Source organism: Coregonus lavaretus (genome assembly GCF_964263955.1).
Source record: "Coregonus lavaretus genome assembly, chromosome: 20".
In the NCBI taxonomy this organism is placed as follows: Eukaryota; Metazoa; Chordata; class Actinopteri; order Salmoniformes; family Salmonidae; genus Coregonus; species Coregonus lavaretus.
In genome coordinates, this window is record NC_140007.1 from 34,854,966 (window position 1) to 34,879,721 (window position 24,756).

Here is a 24,756-nt window from a genome sequence, read left to right on the forward strand (position 1 = left end):
ATTAAGACCTTGGGCTGCAGTCTCTCCCCTTCTGCCAAGAACTGTGCCGTTCCTTTGGAAACAGTAGCCAGTCCAGTCACCAGTCTCCTGCAAGCACTCTGACCGATGCCGAAAGTGTAGCACCTGCCAACACAAGATACACATCTCCTTAGCTCAGGCTTAGAGAAAGACCTGAAAAGATCTATCTGTATCTGAGCCTAATAAAAGTCACACACCTTATCTCTCAGAGAAACATGCATTCCCTTACAGTGACAGACCTATTGAGATGGTCTGGTGGTACATAGTGGTGATGCTATATTACAAAACAGCCCCCCCTCAAAGTATTGGGTTTTATCAGTAATGTAATTTGCAGCGCATCGTAGCAGAAAACTAAGATGCCAAACTGGAAATTGTATTTCAGTCTTGAAAGCCAAGACGTGCCTGGGGAGTGAGTTTCTTGAAAAGGAGAGCGAGAGCGAGAGAGAGAGAGAGAGAGAGAGAGAGAGAGAGAGAGAGTGAGAGACCGAAAGAGAGAGCGAGAGTGAGAGAGAGAGATTGAGAGATCGAGAGAGAGAGATCGAGAGATCGAGAGAAAGGGAGAGAGAGAAATGATCGGACTTGGCTGATGAAGGTCTATTTTCATCATCCAGTCTAATGTTGCATCTCATCAGTTTTCTCATTAGGTTTGTCAATTACACTTCACACCTCATACTGAGGATGAATTAGAGATGGCTGAACACCAGTAGATGCACCAGCAATGCTCCTCTGCATAATTGATGAGGTCAAACAGTGGGGATTAAAAAGGAAAAGCATCCTTTAGCATAGCTACCTGTCTGACGTGGACTCCTGGGCGGTGTCCCAAATGTCCCAAAAGGTAGTGCACTACGTAGGGAATAGGGTGCCATTTGGGACGCAGTCCTGGTAGCAGAGATTCATTAGTATTTGCTCTGTCCACTGACCGGGGGTGTGCTGATTTGTGAGTGTGGAGCCATAATCATTCTGGATGCGTGGGCGGATTGGCCGGATCACTGTGTATCTAATCCAATCATCTAGGGGCATTCATCCATTAAAAAGGGGAAGACTTAAAGTCATTAAATCAGGAGTGGTTCAGGAGAGGATGACTGCGGACTGAGATTGCAGATGCAACAACCAAAGTGAAACAATAACCCATTCCCTGCAGAGAGTACTGTGTTATTGGCGTTCTTGGTCTATCAACAGCTGGTGTTATGATTCTGCAGGGGCATGTTCGGAGCGTCAGCGTGTTGCAGTGTTTGAAAATATTACCATTACCAATAACATATGACATTGTAGTCACACCGAATAATATCAAGAACTGTGCAAACATAAGGTGCATATTTCCAAGCTTCATTTTAAAAGGATTACTGAGCAAAAACAAGGTTTTGCACTTAAGCTCCCTCCAATCCCCTAGCCTTGATTACATGTCTGAATGGCTTGTTGTGCATTTGCTGTGAGCATAATAAGCATGAACAAGAGGGGGCATGCATTAGCAAGCCTCATCATATTGAATGGGCTAATTGCAACCATCGAAAGCCACCAGATTATCGCCATCTGATCTCTTGTTAAACCATCAATATGCTCTAAAATCACCCGCACAGCTGAACTCAATTGCAACCATGTCGAGATTCTCTTCTAGTCTTGATTGCAGCCAACATTTTCCAAGACTATTTCGCCCTTTGGTTGGTAATATTATCGGAACAACAGTCATACTTTTTGAGCAGACTAAGGGTGATTTATCTATTTGACAATCATTCCGTACAACTGAAATAAAGTATTTCCTTGTTTACCATGATCAAATCTACTGTGGCAATTTACCCAACACGTTGTACGAATGGAAAACTAATGTTGATGGTGTAAACCAGGGGTATTCAACCAGGGGTCCGTGGCCCCTTAGGGGTCTGTGAATGTACTGCAGGGGGTCCGTGAAAAAAAAGAATATATACCAGTCAAAAGTTTGGACACACCTACTCATTCAAGGGTTTTTCTTTATTTTGACTTTTTTCTACATTGTAGAATAATAGTGAAGACATCAACTGCCAGGTCGCAGTTGTAAATGAGAACTTTTTCTCAACTGGCTTACCTGGTTAAATAAAGGTGAAATAAAAATAAAATTAAAATTAAAATTAAAACTATGAAATAACACATATGGAATCATGTAGTAACAAAAAAAGTGTTAAACAAATCAAAATATATTTTATATTCTTCAAAGTAGCCACCCTTTGCCTTGATGACAGCTTTGCACACTCTTGGCATTCTCTCAACCAGCTTCATGAGTTATAAAGAATAAAGAAAAACCCTTGAATGAGCAGGTGTGTCCACATTTTTGACTGGTACTGTACATACAGTGCATTCGGAAAGTATTCAGATCCCTTCCGTTTTTCGACATTTTGTTACGTTACAGCCTTATTCAAAAATGGATTACATTTTTTTAAAATCCTCATCAATCTACACACAATACCCCATAATATCAAAGCGAAAACAGGTTTTTAGAAATGTTTGCAAATGTATTAAAAATTAAAAACAGAAGTACTCAGACCCTTTGCTATGAGACTCAAAATTGAGCTCAGGTGCATCCTGTTTCCATTGATCATCCATGTTTCTACAACTTGATTGGAGTCCACCTGTGGTAAATTCAATTGATTGGACATCATTTGGAAAGGCACAATCCTGTCTATATAAGGTCCCACAGTTGACAGTGCATGTCAGACCAAAAACCAAGCCTTGAGGTTGAAGGAATTTTCCATAGAGCTCCGAGACAGGATTGCACAGATCTGGGGAAGGGTACCAAAACATTTCTGCAGCATTGAAGGTTCCCAAGAACACAGTGGCCTCCATCCTTCTTAAATGGAAGATGTTTGCAACCACCAAGACTCTTCCTAGAGCTGGCTGCCCGGCCAAACTGAGCAATCGGGGGAGAAGGGCCTTGGTCAGGGAGGTGACCAAGAACCCGATGGTCACTCTGACAGAGCTCCAGAGTTCCTCTGTGGAGATGGGAGAACCTTCCAGAAGGACAACCATCTCTGCAGCACTCCACCAATCAGGTCTTTATGGTAGAGTGGCCAGACGGAAGCCACTCCTCAGTAAAAGACACATGACAGCCCACTTGGAGTTTGCCAAACTTCACTTAAAGGACTCTCAGACCATGAGAAACAAGATTATCTGGTCTGATGACACCAAAATTGAACTCTTTGGCCTGAATGCCAAGCGTCACGTCTGGAGTAAACCTGGCACCATCCCTACGGTGAAGCAAGGTGGTGGCAGCATCATGTTGTGGGGATGTTTTGCAGCGGCAGGGACTGGGAGACTAGTCCGGATCGAGGGAAAGATGAATGGAGCAAAGTATATTAAAATATTATTATATTAGATCCTTGATGAAAACCTGCTCCAGAGCGCTCAGGATCTCAGACTGGGGCAAAGGTTCACCTTCCAACAGGACAACGACCCTAAGCACACAGCCAAGACAACGCAGAAGTGGCTTCGGGACAAGTATCTGAATGTCCTTGAGTGGCCCAGCCAGAGCCCGGACTTGAACCTGATCGAACATCTCTGGAGAGACCTGAAAATAGCTGTGCAGCAACACTCCCCATCCAACCTGACAGAGCTTGAGAGGATCTGCCTAGAAGAATGGGAGAAACCCCCCAAATATAGGTGTGCCAAGCTTGTAGCGTCATCCCCAAGAAGACTAGAGGCTCTAATCGCTGCCAAAGGTGCTTCAACAAAGTACTGAGTAAAGGGTCTGAATACTTATGTAAATATGATATTTCTGTTTTTAAAATTGTAATACACAATCATTTATAAAAACCTGTTTTTGCTTTGTCATTATTGGGTATTGTGTGCAGATTGATGAGGATTTATATTTATTTAATCCATTTTAGAATAAGGCTGTAACCTAACAAAATGTGGAAAAAGTCAAGGTGTCTGAATACTTTCTGAATGCACTGTAATCTTCAAATCAAATCAAATCAAATCAAATCAAATCAAATTGTATTGGTCACATGCGCCGAATACAACAGGTGCAGACATTACAGTGAAATGCTTACTTACAGCCCTTAACCAACAGTGCATTTATTTTAAACAAAAAAAGTAAGAATAAAACAACAACAAAAAAAGTGTTGAGAAAAAAAGAGCAGAAGTAAAATAAAGTGACAGTAGGGAGGCTATATATACAGGGGGGTACCGTTGCAGAGTCAATGTGCGGGGGCACCGGCTAGTTGAGGTAGTTGAGGTAATATGTACATGTGGGTAGAGTTAAAGTGACTATGCATAAATACTTAACAGAGTAGCAGCAGCGTAAAAAGGATGGGGTGGGGGGGCAGTGCAAATAGTCCGGGTAGCCATGATTAGCTGTTCAGGAGTCTTATGGCTTGGGGGTAGAAGCTGTTGAGAAGTCTTTTGGACCTAGACTTGGCACTCCGGTACCGCTTGCCGTGCGGCAGCAGAGAGAACAGTCTATGACTAGGGTGGCTGGAGTCTTTGACAATTTTGAGGGCCTTCCCCCATCCCCCATAAAAAAAAGGTGGATGTCCCACTGGCTATCATAAGTTGAATGCACCAATTTATAAGTCGCTCTGGATAAGAGCGTCTGCTAAATTATGTAAATGTAATAAATTAATCTATTTTTTTAATCAAATTAAAATGTAGTGTATAAAGTTATTTCAAATGGCATATATTATATAATTTTTCCATTGGTGAAATGTTTGAATGAAATATAGGCCTACTACTTCTATATACTTATATTCTAATTAGTATTTTTACATTCATCAGCCTTACAGCTTCCGATGTTCCTGATAGGTCGATATTTCATTGGGGGCGGGAGTAGAGAATCTAGACCAGCTGTCTGGTATCATAATCACTAGACACTGTAACAACGACAGATCAACTGATTTGCTGGTTTATCCTTGTGGGTTTTTCGTTTCAATCAAGCTTAGTTTAGCCTGCAGGTGCATGTAATCTCCCGTTAATAGCGTTTTTAACAGCGCTGGAGCTAAAAACTGTAAACTGTATAGCTCATGAGACTGTGTATGCAAGGTGCTATGGGCAATTCCACGGTAACGGAATTACATTATGGTTACCTGATCTGTACTCCCCAGAATATAGACTCTTAGCTATCATTTGACATCCAATTTTATATGCTCCTATGAACTTCACATGTTGGTGCTCATGGGTTCTTTTCGATGGAAATGCCATCATTTTGAATAGGGTGGTCTATAGCAATTGGAGACAACAAAGTTAAGTAAGTTGATGGTGTGTTTACCTGGTGTAGCGGGCATGGCTGCGGACGAGCTCGATGACCTTCCCTGTGTTGCTGACGGCCCCATCTGTGAGCAGGAAGAGCATGCGTGGATGACCCACGTGCATGGGCTGCCTCAGGATCCAGTTGAGTGGTGCCAGGATGTTGGTGCCGCCCATGTCAGCTCGGATCTTCCTGATGTACTCACAAGCCATGGTTACTGTTTCCTGAAGCATGGAGATGACAGGGGAGAAGCATTTTACTAGTCTCAAGTCTCTTGTGACAGACACTTGTACAGAGGCAGACAAGCGTGTCTGTGACTTATACTCACACTACGACTACATTTACAGTTATATTTTTTGACATTTAGCAGACGCTCTTATCCAGAACGACTTACAGGAGCAATTAGGGTTAAGTGCCTTGCTCAAGGGCACATTGACAGATTTTTCACCTTGTTGGCTCAGGGATTCGAACCAGCGATATTTTGGTTACTGGCCCAACGCTCTTAACCGCTATGCTACCTGTCGCCCCTACCTGTACTACTTGTAGCTGTGGAATCTGGCATGCAAGATTAAGCATTTACTAATAGAGATTTTATCACTGACAAGCAGTTCAATAATATTGAAAAAATAAACACTATATGTTCTGCCTGCCTCATACCTCATCATAGCTCTGACTGGTAGTAAACAGTGTTTTGAATGTGGAGCCGAAGCCGATGATGTTGAAGAGACTGGCAGGCACAATGCTCTTCAGGATCACTACCATGGCATCCTGGGAACAGAACAGACATGACAGAAACAGAAGGTCAAGATGAAGGAGAGGAGAATGAAAAAAGGGGGAAATATGGAGAGAGAGAGAGAGAGAGAGAGGGAGAGAGAGAGGGAGAGAGAGAAAGAGGGAGAGAGAGAGGGAAAGAGAGAAAGAGGGAGAGAGAGAGGGAGAGGGAAAGAGAGGGAGGGAGAGAGAGAGAGCAAGAGAAAGCGAGAGAGAGGGAACGAGAGAGGGAGAGAGAGAGAGGGAAAGCGAGAGAGAGAGGGAGAGAGAGAGAGGGAGAGAGAGAGGGGGGGAGGGAGAGAGAGGGAAAGAGAGATGGAGACAGAGAGAGGGAAAGAGAGAGAGAGGGAGAGGGGGAGAGAGAGAGAGAGGGACAGAGAGAGAGAGAGAGGGCAAGAAAATAAAAGGAAGAAGAACAAGACAGTCAATCTTTAAGACATTCTCTAACAACCAGCCTTGTTCACCTGGCTGCAAGTGTTCTTCTTGACCTTCAAACATTTTCGGCTGCAGCAGTTTGACCAGATTACAACTCTAAGCCATCTTCTCAGCAGGCTGGTTATTATACACTGGAGAGCGTCTTTGTGGTGCACTAGAGAAGTGCCATATAATTATGATTATCTCTGTGTGACAGAGGTGCGGGCCAGTGTATTATTAAAAAGAGTATGTTCAATTACAAACCATTCATTCCAAGTTTGGCTGTAATCATATTTCACTGTATTATGTATATATTTTTTTTACACCATATTGTGTATTTAATACCCTTTCAATGTGAAAGTTTTATTTATTTATGACTGGAAAAACCAATTCAAATCAAAATTTATTGGTCGCGTAAACAGATTTGCAGATGTTATCGCAGGTGCAGTGAAATGCTTGTGTTACCAGCTCCAACACTGCAGTAATACCTAGCAATAATAAAATAAAATAAAATAATACTATACACATAATCCAAAAAACTAAAGAAATTAAGAAATATCAGAACGACCGGAATATAAATATATACACTGAGTACACAAATCATTAAGAACACCTTCCTAGTATTGAGTTTCACATCCTTTTGCCCTCAGAACAGCCTCAATTCATTGGGGCATGGACTTACAAGGGACTCTACAGGGATGCTGGCCCATGTTGACTCCAATGCTTCCCACAGTTGAGTCATGTTGGCTGGATGTCCTTTGGGTGGTGGTCCATTCTTGATACACACGGGAAACTGTTGAGCGTGAAAAACCCAGCAACGTTGCAGTTCTTGACACACTCAAACCGGTGCGCCTGGCACCTACTACCATACCCCGTTCAAAGACACTTAAATACCCTCTGAATGGCACACATTCACAATCCCATGTCTCAATTGTCTCAAGGCTTAAAAATCCTTCTTTAACCTGTCTCCTCCCCTTCATCTACACTGATTGAAGTGGATTTAACAGGTGATATCAATAACGTATCATAGCTTTCACCTGAATTCACCTGGCCAGTCTATATCATGGAAAGAGCAGGTGTTCTTAATGTTTTGTACACTCAGTGTGTAATGGTGAAGAGAAAGTAAATCCTGTAATTTCTGTGTTGGTATGACAAAAAGTTTACAGAAATGATTTCCTTTCTTTTACTCTCTAAAATACATAAATACAACTCTCCTCTGACCCAGTAACAGTAATGGCATTTTCTCTGTCATAAAGCATGCACGTATGAAGCACGTGTTATATGTAATGTACTTTCTTCATGACATGCAGCAATACAGAGAAAGTCAATAGGGAAGGTTATACCAGAGATTGATTAGAGAGACAGCTCACAGGAAAGTTCAATGTTTTTTGTCCATTTCAAGTCGTTGTGAACATAAAAAATCTCCACTGCTCTTTCTCCCCCTTCATTTTCAAAGGTGGTATCAAATTGGTGCTCGCTAGCATTTTGGGGTCGCTGGCATTTTGAGGTCATAGAAATCTCTCTTTCTCCTTATATTCAGTCAAAGACACTATCACATTGGGGCCTGGCATTTTGGGGGACTTTCTGGCAGATTAAAGAAACTGAGGAGAAATGATTACATCATCACCGGTCTGACCTGGCTGGGCCTTTAAGTGTCAAGATGTCATAGGGAGAGGAGGCCCATCTCTCCCCAATCAGAAGATGTCTGAGTATGAGTCACGCTACCCTGCTGTGCGTAACAGAACAACAGGGGTTAGTCAAACATCACTGTCTCAGCCCAGCCTAATCAGGTAACATTACAGTCAGATGCACTGGAAATAAATAAATAAATAATATGCCACTTAGCAGACGCTTTTATCCAAAGCGACTTACAGTCATGCGTGCATACATTTTTGTGTATGGGTGGTCCCGGGGATCGAACCCACTACCCTGGCAAATAAAGGCTGAGATGAGATGAGTTTCCATTGACCTTTCCATCAAATGACCAGTGAGTCTTTGAGTCATTAATAGCACAATATGAATGCATAGCCTCTTACATATCTAATTAGTAAACTACGTTATTCCTTCATCATTTAGTTGCCCTTAAGTCTAACTACACTGTTTCAGTTCATTATGCTTATGCACTTCTTATGAATAGGTTACGTATGGGTTATGAATGTGTTATGAAGTCATGACAGTACCTTGACACAGCTGATGTTGACCCCGCTCATGCTCCCACTGCGGTCGATGAGGAAGATGAACTCTCCATGCACCTTCGTCAGGTCAGAGGTCATGGACTTGAGGTCTGGGCAGAAGTTGAGCATAACCGCAGGGTTGTGGAGGATGTCCTTGTAGAGACGCTTACGAATGATATCCACCTTCACTTGGCCACATGGTCAGAGGATAACATGATGAGAGGGTGAGAGAAGTGCTTGAGATCTAGTCTATACATGGTCAGAGGATAACATGATGAGAGGGTGAGAGAAGTGCTTGAGATCTAGTCTACACATGGTCAGAGGATGCAGTAAGAAAAGGGTTAAAGAAAGAGAATGAGATCCCAATCACATCATGCAAGCTTTGAATAAGAGCCATATTCACATTCAGCAATAACTTTGTACATGTAATTTTTTTATACATAACTTACATATCACATTTGATAAGAAAAGCATTATGGTTTTATTAAAAGGAGCTATAGCTCTACAACACAGCTGTTTCCTTCATGCTAAGATGCATTAGATACGTAGATCTAACACTAAAATATTCTCCATATGGAACGTTTTTGATAAGCTGATTTCATCTATGCTTCTTAAATAAAAATGTATAATTCAAGGTAATTATGGTTGGGAATTTGTTTTAAATTGGACCCAAATTATTTGAGAGAGAAAGGGCACTCGATCAATTGGTGCATGTGTTCTTGCAGGTAGAAATTCCAAGCAGAACACTGAGGACCATTGGTGGTTTCCATAGTAACCCCTTTTTATCCCACACATCATTTTAGGCTAAGTGTCCTCTCTCTCCCTCCCATTGAGGTCTACTGGTCACTTAAGGATGTAATTGTATCTACCACCGTAGTGCCATTCAGACATGTGGAGAATAAGGTACAATCTGTACTGACACGATTTCACCTCAAGAAAAATAATAAACTCACCATTCAAACAACATACTGTATCTCCAATGTGTATCATTCATATGTGGTTTTAAAATTATCTCAGATAGGTTGAAATAAATAAATTGCTTTCATATAATAATAATGGACACAAGAATAATGGAAAACACTACTAATACAGGCCAAACCAGGTCTACCAAATCATGCAAAATGGGCAAAAGGTGTGGATATGCACACCCTTACGGAAAGAAAATTGCAGTCAGAGTGCAGTATAACTGCAGTACACTGTAGTATAACTGTAGTTAGTGTGCAGTATAACTGCAGTACACTGTGGTATAACTGTAGTTAGTGTGCAGTATAACTGCAGTACACTGTAGTATAACTGTAGTTAGTGTGCAGTATAACTGCAGTACACTGTAGTATAACTGTAGTCAGTGTGTAGTATAACTGCAGTACACTGTAGTATAACTGTAGTCAGAGTGCAGTATAACTGCAGTACACTGTAGTATACAGTGGGGGAAAAAGGTATTTAGTCAGCCACCAATTGTGCAAGTTCTCCCACTTAAAAAGATGAGAGAGGCCTGTAATTTTCATCATAGGTACACGTCAACTATGACAGACAAATTGAGAAAAGAAAATCCAGAAAATCACATTGTAGGATTTTTTATGAATTTATTTGCAAATTATGGTGGAAAATAAGTATTTGGTCACCTACAAACAAGCAAGATTTCTGGCTCTCACAGACCTGTAACTTCTTCTTTAAGAGGCTCCTCTGTCCTCCACTCGTTACCTGTATAAATGGCACCTGTTTGAACTTGTTATCAGTATAAAAGACACCTGTCCACAACCTCAAACAGTCACACTCCAAACTCCACTATGGCCAAGACCAAAGAGCTGTCAAAGGACACCAGAAACAAAATTGTAGACCTGCACCAGGCTGGGAAGACTGAATCTGCAATAGGTAAGCAGCTTGGTTTGAAGAAATCAACAGTGGGAGCAATTATTAGGAAATGGAAGACATACAAGACCACTGATAATCTCCCTCGATCTGGGGCTCCACACAAGATCTCACCCCATGGGGTCAAAATGATCACAAGAACGGTGAGCAAAAATCCCAGAACCACACGGGGGGACCTAGTGAATGACCTGCAGAGAGCTGGGACCAAAGTAACAAAGCCTACCATCAGTAACACACTACGCCGCCAGGGACTCAAATCCTGCAGTGCAGATGTGTCCCCCTGCTTAAGCCAGTACATGTCCAGGCCCGTCTGAAGTTTGCTAGAGTGCATTTGGATGATCCAGAAGAGGATTGGGAGAATGTCATATGGTCAGATGAAGCCAAAATATAACTTTTGGGTCAAAACTCAACTCGTCGTGTTTGGAGGACAAAGAATACTGAGTTGCATCCAAAGAACACCATACCTACTGTGAAGCATGGGGGTGGAAACATCATGCTTTGGGGCTGTTTTTCTGCAAAGGGACCAGGACGACTGATCCGTGTAAAGGAAAGAATTAATGGGGCCATGTATCGTGAGATTTTGAATGAAAACCTCCTTCCATCAGCAAGGGCATTGAAGATGAAACGTGGCTGGGTCTTTCAGCATGACAATGATCCCAAACACACCGCCCGGGCAACGAAGGAGTGGCTTCGTAAGAAGCATTTCAAGGTCCTGGAGTGGCCTAGCCAGTCTCCAGATCTCAACCCCATAGAAAATCTGCAACAGTGTGTGAAACAGTGTGCAACAGTGTGTGAAAACCTTGTGAAGACTTACAGAAAACGTTTGACCTGTGTCTTCGCAAGGTTTTCACACACTGTTGCTGGTATTTTGGCCCATTCCTCCATGCAGATCTCCTCTAGAGCAGTGATGTTTTGGGGCTGTCGCTGGGCAACACGGACTTTCAACTCCCTCCAAAGATTTTCTATGGGGTTGAGATCTGGAGACTGGCTAGGCCACTCCAGGACCTTGAAATGCTTCTTACGAAGCCACTCCTTCGTTGCCCGGGCGGTGTGTTTGGGATCATTGTCATGCTGAAAGACCCAGCCACGTTTCATCTTCAATGCCCTTGCTGATGGAAGGAGGTTTTCACTCAAAATCTCATGATACATGGCCCCATTCATTCTTTCCTTTACACGGATCAGTCGTCCTGGTCCCTTTGCAGAAAAACAGCCCCAAAGCATGATGTTTCCACCCCCATGCTTCACAGTAGGTATGGTGTTCTTTGGATGCAACTCAGCATTCTTTGTCCTCCAAACACAACGAGTTGAGTTTTGACCCAAAAGTTCTATTTTGGCTTCATCTGACCATATGACATTCTCCCAATCCTCTTCTGGATCATCCAAATGCACTCTAGCAAACTTCAGACGGGCCTGGACATGTACTGGCTTAAGCAGGGGGACACGTCTGGCACTGCAGGATTTGAGTCCCTGGCGGCGTAGTGTGTTACTGATGGTAGGCTTTGTTACTTTGGTCCCAGCTCTCTGCAGGTCATTCACTAGGTCCCCCCGTGTGGTTCTGGGATTTTTGCTCACCGTTCTTGTGATCATTTTGACCCCACGGGGTGAGATCTTGCGTGGAGCCCCAGATCGAGGGAGATTATCAGTGGTCTTGTATGTCTTCCATTTCCTAATAATTGCTCCCACAGTTGATTTCTTCAAACCAAGCTGCTTACCTATTGCAGATTCAGTCTTCCCAGCCTGGTGCAGGTCTACAATTTTGTTTCTGGTGTCCTTTGACAGCTCTTTGGTCTTGGCCATAGTGGAGTTTGGAGTGTGACTGTTTGAGGTTGTGGACAGGTGTCTTTTATACTGATAACAAGTTCAAACAGGTGCCATTAATACAGGTAACGAGTGGAGGACAGAGGAGCCTCTTAAAGAAGAAGTTACAGGTCTGTGAGAGCCAGAAATCTTGCTTGTTTGTAGGTGACCAAATACTTATTTTCCACCATAATTTGCAAATAAATTCATTAAAAACCCTACAATGTGATTTTCTGGATTTTTTTCCCTCAATTTGTCTGTCATAGTTGACGTGTACCTATGATGAAAAGTACAGGCCTCTCTCATCTTTTTGTGGGAGAACTTGCACAATTGGTGGCTGACTAAATACTTTTTTCCCCCACTGTAACTGTAGTCAGGGTACAATATAATGGCAGTACACTGTAGTATAACTGAAGTCAGAGTGTGATGGATATTTTTTAGTGGACTATGAGATAAAACTGGGTTAATCACGAACATAGAGTTAGAATTCTTTGTTGCTGGGCCAGGAACTTAATTGGGTAATTTCACTGTGTGTGTGGGGGTAAAGTGGGAATCTGACCTAGGGTCGAATTGCTCGCTCTTACTTAAATCCATGGCTGTCCTATTTTATCAGAGAGACTGAAACCAGACTGTGGCCTTTTGCCTCTCTCCTCAAACAAAGCGGAAGGAGCGGCCAGGGTAGGGAAGAGTTCAGGCTAAACCTTTGTCTCTCCTGGGGTATCTTCTTGATTGATTAAAGCATGATGGGGTGGGGTTTTGTGTATGTTTGAAAGATTTAAGTATGGACCTGTCATGTCCAACAATCAGTCTTCAGGTCAAGCCCGGGAGAGCCGGAGTTGAACAGAGTTTAAACTAAACATGAGTATTTTTGCAAGATAAGGGATTGATTGATTGTATTACTATTGATTCTGAACTGAATGAAAGTCGAATTTAGCCGCCATCATAGACAAAGGAAGTGGACGGAGCGATAAAGAGCGGGAAACTAAAGAGGGAGGGATTTTAAGCTAGGATGTGGGTGAAGGAGACTATATATAGAGGGATAGAAAGAGTGAGAGGGGGGCTACTCTACAGACCAGCACAGGCTTTGTTGAATTGAAATAAAGTCACTCTTGATTCTACAAAAACTCTGGAAGGACTTTGATTTTTGTGTCAAGATCGTTTATAGATGGGACGGACCAAGGCGCAGCGTGATATGCCAACATGTTTATTTAACGAATAAACACACAACAAAACAACAAACGAAACGTGAAGTCCAAGGTAGCACACACCTTACACGGAACAAGATCCCACAACCCACTAGTGCCAATAGGCTGCCTAAGTATGGTCCCCAATCAGAGACAAAGAGCGACAGCTGCCTCTGATTGAGAACCACACCGGCCAACATAGATCTAGACATACTAGATTCTACAACAATGAACAAACACAACACGGAATATACACACCCTGACTCAACAAATAAACGTCCCCTGAGTCAGGGCGTGACAGTACCCCCCCCCCCAAAGGTGCGGACTCCGACCGCGCCACAGAAACATAACAGGGTAGGGGCCAGGTGGACTTTCCGCCTCGGAGGCGGATCCGGCTCCGGGCGTGACCACCACCTATTCTCCGCCTCCCTGTTGCGCCCCTGGTCAGGTCTGGACCTCGGCGCGCTGCTTCCCCTCTCCTTCCTCCCATGAAGTACCAAGCCCTGTCTGGACCCTGGTGTGGGAGACCCCGAACCTGGAGAGAGGCTGACGTCTGGGTCTGGACTGGAACCGCTGACTGGAGCTGGACCCGACGACGGTGGAGCAAACTGCTCTGGCTCCGGAGTGGAGCCGCTGACCGGAGCTGGATCAGACACCGGTGGAGCGGACTGCTCTGGCTCCGGAGTGGAGCCGCTGACCGGAGCTGGACTGGACCCCGGTGGAGCGGATTGCTCTGGCTCCGGAGTGGAGCAGCTGACCGGAGCTGAACTGGGCACCGGTGGAGTGGACTGCTCTGGCTCCGGAGTGGATCCGCTGACCGGAGCTGGACCTGACCCCGGTGGAGCGGATTGCTCTGGCTCCGGAGTGGAGCAGCTGACCGGAGCTGAACTGGGCACCAGTGGAGCGGACTGCTCTGGCTCCGGAGTGGAGCAGCTGACCGGTGCCGGACCAGGCACCGGTGGAACAGGCACGGGCCGTGCCGGACTGGACACACGCACCACTGGCTTGGTGCGGGGAGCAGGAACGGGCCGGACCGGGCTGACGACGCGCACCACTGGCTTGGTGCGGGGAGCAGGAACGGGTCGTACCGGACTGGCGACGCGCACCACTGGCCTGGTGCGGGGAGCAGGAACAGGCCGGGCTGGGCTGGCGACGCGCACCACTGGCTTGGTGCGAGGAGCAGGAACAGGCCGGGCCGGGCTGGGAACGCGCACCACTGGTTTGGTGCGAGGAGCAGGAACGGGCCGGACCGGACTGCGAAGGCGGACTGGAGGTCTGGAGCGGAGAGCTGGCACAACCCGTCCTGGCTGGCTGCCCACTTTCGCACTACACATGCGGGGCGCTGGCACAGGATGCACTGGGCTGTGCACGCGCACTGACGATACAGCTCGTAGAACAGGCGCAGGATATGCGGGACCGAGGAGGCGTACTGGAGACCAGGAGCGTTGAGCCGTCACACCCCGTCCTGGCTGAATGCCCAACTTCGCACGACACGTGCGTGGTGCTAGCACAGGACGTACAGGACAGTGCCTGAACACTGGCGACACAGTACGTAGCGCCGCATAACACGGAGCCTGCCCAGTCACACGCTTCCTCGCGTGAGTACGGGGAGTTGGCTCTGCTCTAACACTAGGCTCCGCCAACCACCCTTTTAGCCCCCAAAAATTTTTTTCTTGGGGCTGTCTCTCGGGCTTCTTCCTCGGCCGGCACCTTCTGCGTTGCCGCTGCTCCTCTCTATACCGCGCCTCCACTGTCTCCTCCCAAGGACGGCGATCCATCCCGGCCTGAATCTCCTCCCAAGTCCAAGATCCCTTACCGTCCAGTATCTCCTCCCAGGTCCAGGCTGTCTGCTCTTGGACACGCTGCTTGGTCCTCGTTTGGTGGGATCTTCTGTCACGTTCGTTTATAGACGGGACGGACCAAGGCGCAGCGTGATATGCATACATGTTTATTTATATTGAATAAACACACAACAAAACAGCAAACGAAACGTGAAGTCCAAGGTAGCACACAAACAACATACCTTACACGGAACAAGATCCCACAACCCACTAGTGCCAATAGGCTGCCTAAGTATTGTCCCCAATCAGAGACAACGAGCGACAGCTGCCTCTGATTGAGAACCACACCGGCCAACATAGATCTAGACATACTAGATTCTACAACAATGAACAAACACAACACGGAATATACACACCCTGACTCAACAAATAAACGTCCCCTGAGTCAGGGCGTGACATTTTGATAAAGTATAGTGATTAATTTCCACAACAAGTGCAGTATAACTGCAGTACACTGTTGTATAACTGTAGTCAGAGTGCAGTATAACTGCAGTTCACTGTAGTATAACTGTAGTCAGTGTGCAGTATAACTGCAGTACACTGTAGTATAACTGTAGTCAGTGTGCAGTATAACTGCAGTACACTGTAGTATAACTGCAGTATGCTACAAATACTGCTTCCAAAATAACACTGTTTTCTTACTGCAGTAATTTTGCAGTGTAACTGCAGTTACAGTGCAGTATAACTGCAGTTCAACTGCAGTTATTCTGCAATTACTGCATCCAAAATACCACAGTCGACTGCAGTTACTGCACTTTTACTGCAGTTTCAAAACTGGTATATTTTCTTGTAAGGGAGATCTCATTATCTGTTGTTATTGAATATTCATGATTCTATATGCTTTTCTGCTCTAATTATAAGCAGCATCTTGCCATTTTACGAAGCCTCTTTAATCTATGTGAGTCTTCTCAGACAGCTGTCACTCAATAAGGCTACTTGGTAAGACGCTGATCACATCAGATCAGATGCAGCACTCACTTTCTTTTCATTACTGGAGTCCTTCTTGATGGCCTTGATGTAGTCACTCTTCCCTGTGAGGTGTTCATCGTACTCCTCCAGTGTCATGTCTCCATCCTCAATCAGCACATGTGGCAGATGAGGATCTAGCAGGAAACAATGGGCACTAGACTAATATGGTACAGTATCACCTTGACAACAAGCAGGTTTCAGTGTAAGCCATAACACTGATAGAAGGGTACAATACACAATTCCTGCAAACACCTGTCAGAGAAAAGGCAGACGTGGCCAAGTAGTATATATTTCTGTCACAGACTAATCTCGGTTAACCCATAACTAAAGTCTTGCGTAAATGGTCAGGTGCTCGATTAAGTTCTGGGTGTTAAGAGAAGAGATAGAACGAGGAAAGGAACCGTAATGAAGAGCTCCACCCACTCTCTTTGCAAGTTACGAGCCAAAGTCTATTGGCCAAATTACATTTTACATTTTTACATTTTCGTCATTTAGCAGACGCTCTTATCCAGAGCGACTTACAAATGTCCCCTCCACTTCCGAAATTCAAAAAATGCTAATACCAGCGAAATCGTGATTTGTCCTGAGCACCGGAACTAATGCTGCTTGTTAACTCACGCATCCCGTTTTATCATGACAGATCTACGGTACCATTTATGTTTACGTAGTTTGTCCATGAGTGATTAGTCAGACTGAGGTCCCTCTTGGATTTTGATTCCAGAGAAATGCTGCTGTTGTCAAGTCAATTTACCAGCTCCACTACTGTGATTGAAAGTGCTTTGCTATTTTCTGCTCATATTCTTCTCTCCACAGGCATCTCTCAATACATCTCTCTGCAGTGACCTTCACGGCGAGCTGTTTTTATTGACCATTTAGTAAATCAAGCTTTTGATGAAAACCGTCCAACAATCACTTTTTAAAATCATTTTAAGTGAATTCGCTATACAAAAACTCAGGGAAAACTGCTTCCGGCAAGCACTCCTTCCATCTCTTTATTGCCATGGCCATCTGGTTGTGCTCAGCAGTCTCCTTGATGAGATTGAAACCCCAGTCCCACAGTGGGCTGAATTGAATTGCACAGCAAGCCCAACTGGCCCCAGGTCCGTTTGTAGACAAAGCCATCTCTTTAGAGCCTATTGGATAGGAAATCTGGGGACTAATTCCTGCCTCTGGGAGACAACTAGCCCACGCAGAGATTAAGACAACCAGGAGAGGACTAAGAGAGAGAAAGAGAGAGGGGGGGGGGGGGGGGTTAAAAGAAAGAGAGAGAGAGATAGCTTCCACAAAGCTGTGAACGATCTGAGAGACAAGGCAAGAAGGGCCTTCTATGCCATCAAAAGGAACATAAAATTTGACATACCAATTAGGATCTGGCAAAAAATACTTGAATCAGTTATAGAACCCATTGGCCTTTATGGTTGTGAGGTCTGGGGTCCGCTCACCAACCAAGAATTCACAAAATGGGACAAACACCAAATTGAGACTCTGCATGCAGAATTCTGCAAAAATATCCTCTGTGTACAACGAAAAACACCAAATAATGCATGCAGAGCAGAATTAAGCCGATACCCGCTAATTATCAAAATCCAGAAAAGAGCCGTTAAATTCTATAACCACTTAAAAGGAAGCGATTCCCAAACCTTCCATAACAAAGCCATCACCTACAGAGAGATGAACTTGGAGAAGAGTCCCCTAAGTAAGCTGGTACTGGGGCTCTGTTCACAAACACAAACCGACCCCACAGAGCCCCAGGACAACAACAACTACACAATTAGACCCAACCAAATCATGAGAAAACTAAAAGAGAATTACTTGACACATTGGAAAGAATTAACAAAAAAACAGAGCAAACTAGAATGCTATTTGGCTCTAAACAGAGAGTACACAGCGGCAGAATACCTGACCACTGTGACTGACCCAAACTTAAGGAAAGCTTTGACTATGTACAGACTCAGTGAGCATAGCCTTGCTATTGAGAAAGGCCGCCGAAGGCAGACCTGGCTCTCAAGAGAAGACAGGCTATGTGCACACTGCCCACAAAATGAGGTGGAAACTGAGCTGCACTTCCTAACCTCCTGCCAAATGTATGACCATATTAGAGACACATATTTCCCTCAGATTACAGAGATCCACAAAGAATTCAAAAAAACAACAACAGTTTTTGATAAACTCCCTTATCTACTGGGTGAAAAACCACAGTGTGCCATCACAGCAGAAATATTTGTGACCTGTTGCCACAAGAAAAGGGCAACCAGTGAAGAACAAACACCATTGTAAATACAACCCATATTTATGTTTATTTATTTTCCCATTTGTACTTCAACTATTTGCACATTGTTACAACACTGTATATATACATAATATTACATTTGAAATGTCTTTATTCTTTTGGAACTTCTGAGTGTAATGTTTACTGTTAATATTTATTTCACTTTTGTTTACTATCTACTTCACTTGCTTTGGCAATGTTAACATACGTTTTCCATGCCAATAAAGCCCTTAAATTGAATTGAAATTGAGAGAGAGAGAGAGAGAGAGAGAGAGAGAGGGGAAGAGAGAGAGAGAGAGGAGGAGAGAGAGAGAGAGAGAGAGAGAGAGAGAGAGAGAGAGAGAGAGAGAGAGAGAGAGAGGGGGGAGGAGAGAAGAAGAAAGTAAGGTATATATATATATATATATATATATATATATATATATATATATACATACACAGTGGGGGAAAAAAGTATTTAGTCAGCCACCAATTGTGCAAGTTCTCCCACTTAAAAAGATGAGAGAGGCCTGTAATTTTCATCATAGGTACATGTCAACTATGACAGACAAATTGAGAAAAAAAATCCAGAAAATCACATTGTAGGATTTTTTATGAATTTATTTGCAAATTATGGTGGAAAATAAGTATTTGGTCACCTACAAACAAGCAAGATTTCTGGCTCTCACAGACCTGTAACTTCTTCTTTAAGAGGCTCCTCTGTCCTCCACTCGTTACCTGTATTAATGGCACCTGTTTGAACTTGTTATCAGTATAAAAGACACCTGTCCACAACCTCAAACAGTCACACTCCAAACTCCACTATGGCCAAGACCAAAGAGCTGTCAAAGGACACCAGAAACAAAATTGTAGACCTGCACCAGGCTGGGAAGACTGAATCTGCAATAGGTAAGCAGCTTGGTTTGAAGAAATCAACTGTGGGAGCAATTATTAGGAAATGGAAGACATACAAGACCACTGATAATCTCCCTCGATCTGGGGCTCCACGCAAGATCTCACCCCGTGGGGTCAAAATGATCACAAGAACGGTGAGCAAAAATCCCAGAACCACACGGGGGGACGTAGTAAATGACCTGCAGAGAGCTGGGACCAAAGTAACAAAGCCTACCATCAGTAACACACTGCGCCGCCAGACGTCTCCCCCTGCTTAAGCCAGTACATGTCCAGGCCCGTCTGAAGTTTGCTAGAGTGCATTTGGATGATCCAGAAGAGGATTGGGAGAATGTCATATGGTCAGATGAAACCAAAATAGAACCTTTTGGTAAAAACTCAACTCGTCGTGTTTGGAGGACAAAGAATGCTGAGTTGCATCCAAAGAACACCATACCTACTGTGAAGCATGGGGGTGGAAACATCATGCTTTGGGGCTGTTTTTCTGCAAAGGGACCAGGACGACTGATCCGTGTAAAGGAAAGAATGAATGGGGCCATGTATCGTGAGATTTTGAGTGAAAACCTCCTTCCATCAGCAAGGGCATTGAAGATGAAACGTGGCTGGGTCTTTCAGCATGACAATGATCCCAAACACACCGCCCGGGCAACAAAGGAGTGGCTTCGTAAGAAGCATTTCAAGGTCCTGGAGTGGCCTAGCCAGTCTCCAGATCTCAACCCCATAGAAAATCTTTGGAGGGAGTTGAAAGTCCGTGTTGCCCAGCGACAGCCCCAAAACATCACTGCTCTAGAGGAGATCTGCATGGAGGAATGGGCCAAAATACCAGCAACAGTGTGTGAAAACCTTGTGAAGACTTACAGAAAACGTTTGACCTGTGTCATTGCCAACAAAGGGTATATAACAAAGTATTGAGAAACTTTTGTTATTGACCAAATACTTTTTTTCCACCATAATTTGCAAATAAATTCATTAAAAATCCTACAATGTGATTTTCTGGATTTTTTTTTCTCATTTTGTCTGTCATAGTTGACGTGTAATGAAAATTACAGGCCTCTCTCATCTTTTTAAGTGGGAGAACTTGCACAATTGGTGGCTGACTAAATACTTTCCCCCCCCACTGAATGTATATATATATATATATATATATATATATATATACACTACCGGTCAAAAGTTTTAGAACACCTACTCATTCAAGGGTTTTTCTTTATTTTTACTATTTTCTACATTGTAGAATAATAGTGAAGACATCAAAACTATGAAATAACACTTATGGAATCATGTAGTAACCAAAAAAGTGTTAAACAAATCAAAATATATTTGATATTGTCACGATCGTCAGGGAGAGACCAAGGCGCAGCGTTGAATGCGAACATTATATTTATTAGAATGATCACACGATCAAAACAACAGACGAAAACGTGATGTCTACGGTTGAACACAAACCGAACAAGAACAAGAAACCACAAACACAAAGTGAAAGACAGACAGTTAAATATGTCTCCCAATCAGAGACAACCAGCTGACCCTCGTTGCCTCTGATTGGGAGTCACTCAGGCCAACATAGAAATACAAACATAGAATTACACACCCTGGCTCAACATAACAGTGTCACCAGAGCCAGGGCGTGACAGTACCCCCCCCTAAAGGCGCGGACTCCGACCGCGCCAACTAAATACCACAGGGGAGGGACCGGGTGGGCACTCCGCCTTGGCGGCGGATCCGGCTCCGGGCCTGATCCCCACTCCCTCTCCAACCCCCCAAAGTACCCCTGGTCCGGTCTGGCCCCGCTGGCCGGAGCTGGACTGCACACTGATGGAGCGGATTGCTCTAGCTCCGGCGTAACGCATCTGACCGGTGCCGGACCAGGCACCAGTGGAACAGGCACGGGCCGTGCTGGACCGACGACGCACACCACTGGCTTGGTGTGGGGAACAGGCACGGGCCGTGCTGGACTGACGACGCACACCACTGGCTTGGTGTGGGGAGCAGGAGCGGGCCGGACAGGGCTGGCGACACGCACCGTAGACTTGGTGCGGGGAGCAGGAACGGGCCGAGCCGGGCTGACGAAACGCACCACAGACTTGGTGCGGGGAGCAGGAATGGGCCGGACTGGGCTGGCGACGCGCACCACAGACTTGGTGCGGGGAGCAGGAATGGGCCGGACTGGGCTGGCGACGCGCACCACAGACTTGGTGCGGAGAGCAGGAACGGGCCGGACAGGGCTGACGACACGCACCACAGACTTGGTGCGGGGAGCAGGAATGGGCCGAGCCGGGCTGACGAAGCGCACCACTGACTTGGTGCGGGGAGCAGGAACGGACCGAGCCGGGCTGACGAAGCGCACCACTGACTTGGTGCGGGGAGCAGGAACGGGCCGAGCCGGGCTGACGAAGCGCACCACTGACTTGGTGCGGGGAGCAGGAACAGACCGGACCGTACTGGGGACACACACCACTGGCCCTACATCGGGATCTGGAACGGGCCGGACCGGACTGGTAACACACCCCAGTACCTCTCGCCGTGCCTCTCCACCTTCCATCCCCTCTTCGACCAGTGGCCCCCGTAACCTGGCGGCCTCCTCTGCCAACCCGCTGGACCGCTCTATCGCGGCCTCCTGCTGCCCCGACGTCGTGAGCCCCCCCCTAAAAATTTTCTGGGGGTCTCTCCTCCCCGTGGGCCAGGCCTCTATCGTTCTCGCCCAACTCTCGCTCTTCTGTCTCCAACTCCCGCTATTCAGCTCCTCAATGGGCTTGACCCAGTCGAAGCTCTTCCTCAACTGTTCCCAAGTCCACCCTCTCTGCTCCTCACTAGGCTTGACCCAGTCGAGGTTGCCACGGAGATCTGCTAGCGATGGCTCCTGGACACGCTGCTTGGTCCGGTTTTGGTGGTTTCTTCTGTCACGATCGTCAGGGAGAGACCAAGGCGCAGCGTTGAATGCGAACATTATATTTATTAGAATGATCACACGATCAAAACAACAGACGAAAACGTGATGTCTACGGTTGAACACAAACCGAACAAGAACAAGAAACCACAAACACAAAGTGAAAGACAGACAGTTAAATATGGCTCCCAATCAGAGACAACCAGCTGACCCTCGTTGCCTCTGATTGGGAGTCACTCAGGCCAACATAGAAATACAAACATAGAATTACACACCCTGGCTCAACATAACAGTGTCCCCAGAGCCAGGGCGTGACAGATATTTGAGATTCTTCAAATAGCCACCCTTTGCCTTGATGACAGCTTTGCACACTCTTGGCATTCTCTCAACCATCTTCACCTGGAATGCTTTTAAAAACAGTTTGAAGCAGTTCCCACATATGCTGAGCACTTGTTGGCTGCTTTTCCTTCACTCTGTGGTCCGACTCATCCCAAACCATCTCAATTTGGTTGAGGTCGGGGGATTGTAGTGGCCAGGTCATCTGATGCAGCAATCCATCACTCTCCTTCTTGGTCAAATAGCCCTTACACAGCCTGGAGGTGTGTTGGGTCATTGTCCTGTTGAAAAACAAATGATAGACCCACTAAGCCCAAACCAGATGGGATGGCATATCGCTGCAGAATGCTGTGGTAGCCATGCTGGTTAAGTGTGCCTTGAATTCTAAATAAATCACAGACAGTGTCACCAGCAAAGCACCCCCACACCATAACACCTCCTCCTCCATGCTTTACGGTGGGAAATACACATGCAGAGATCATCCGTTCAACCACACCGCGTCTCACAAAGACACAGCGGTTGGAACCAAAAATCTCAAATTTGGACTCCAGACCAAAGGACAGATTTCCACCGGTCTAATGTCCATTGCTCGTATTTCTTGGCCCAAGCAACTCTCTTCTTCAAATTTGTGTCCTTTAGTAGTGGTTTCTTTGCAGCAATTCGACCATGAAGGCCTGATTCACACAGTCTCCTCTGAACAGTTGATGTCGAGATGTGTCTGTTACTTGAACTCTGTGAAGCATTTATTTGGGCTGCAATTTCTGAAGCTGGTAACTCTAATGAACTTATCCTAAGAAGGCACACCTGTTAATTGAAATGCATTCCAGGTGAATCTCAAATATAAATAACACTTTTTTGGTTACTACATGATTCCATATGTGTTATTTCATAGTTTTGATGTCTTCACTATTATTCTACAATGTAGAAAATAGTAAAAATAAAGAGAAACCCTTGAATGAGTAGGTGTTCTAAAACTTTTGACCGGTAGTGTGTATATATATATATATATATATATATATATACACACACACACACACTACCGTTCAAAAGATTGGGGTCACTTTGAAATGTCCTTGTTTTTGAAAGAAAAGCAATTTTTTTGTCCATTAAAATAACCTCAAATTGATCATAAATACAGTGTAGACATTGTTAATGTTGTAAATGGCTATTGTAGCTGGAAACGGCTGATTTTTATGGAATATCTACATAGGCGTACAGAGGCCCATTATCAGCAACCATCAGTCCTGTGTTCCAATGGCACGTTGTGTTTGCTAATCCAAGTTTATCATTTTAAAAGGCTAATTGATCATTAGAAAACCCTTTTGCAATTATGTTAGCACAGCTGAAAACTGTTGTGCTGATTAAAGAAGCAATAAAACTGGCCTTCTTGAGACTAGTTGAGTATCTGGAGCATCAGCAATTGTAGGTTAGATTACAGGCTCAAAATGGCCAGAAACAAAGAACTTTCTTCTGTAACTCGTCAGTCTATTCTTGTTCTGATAAATGAAGGCTATTCCATGCGAGAAATTGCCAAGAAACTGAAGATCTCGTACAACGCTGTGTACTACTCCCTTCACAGAACAGCGCAAACTGTCTCTAATCAGAATAGTAAGAGGAGTGGGAGGCCCTGGTGCACAACTGAGCAAGAGGACAAATACATTAGTGTCTAATTTGAGAAACAGACGCCTTACAGGTCCTCAACTGGCAGCTTCATTAAATAGTACCCGCAAAACACCAGTCTCAACGTCAACAGTGAAGAGGCGACTCCAGGATGCTGACCTTCTAGGCAGAGTTGCAAAGAAAAAGCCATATCTCAGACTGCCCATCTTAATATTTTATTTTTATTGGCCAGTCTGAGATTTGGCTTTTTCTTTGCAACTCTGCCTAGAGACTGGTGTTTTGCGGGTACTATTGAATGAAGCTGCCAGTTGAGGACCTGTTAGGCGTCTGTATTTAAAAAACAAATATTATTAGTATATATATTTTTTTAATCCCTTATTATTTTATCAAAAAAAATTTAGGGGGTAGATCAGCTTAATATTGCAGATAGATTGTAACTTCCATCAATGTAATTGTCTGCATCACTTCCAATCCCCCATGTTTATATATATATATATATATATA

General features: G+C 44.7%; 1 protein-coding gene across 1 annotated transcript in view; it reads right to left on the bottom strand.

The window, feature by feature from the left end:
* The window catches only part of vwa5b1 (von Willebrand factor A domain containing 5B1), a gene marked incomplete at both ends in the record, with an annotated part of 67,275 nt that overhangs the window by 36,519 nt on the left and 6,000 nt on the right, over positions 1–24,756 (bottom strand). Inside the window, 5 exons of the mRNA XM_084185033.1 lie at positions 9–123; positions 5,252–5,454; positions 5,888–5,998; positions 8,596–8,772; positions 16,259–16,383. Of these exons, the coding sequence (XP_084041159.1) occupies positions 9–123; positions 5,252–5,454; positions 5,888–5,998; positions 8,596–8,772; positions 16,259–16,383 (731 nt within the window). The remainder of the gene's footprint in view (positions 1–8; positions 124–5,251; positions 5,455–5,887; positions 5,999–8,595; positions 8,773–16,258; positions 16,384–24,756) is intronic.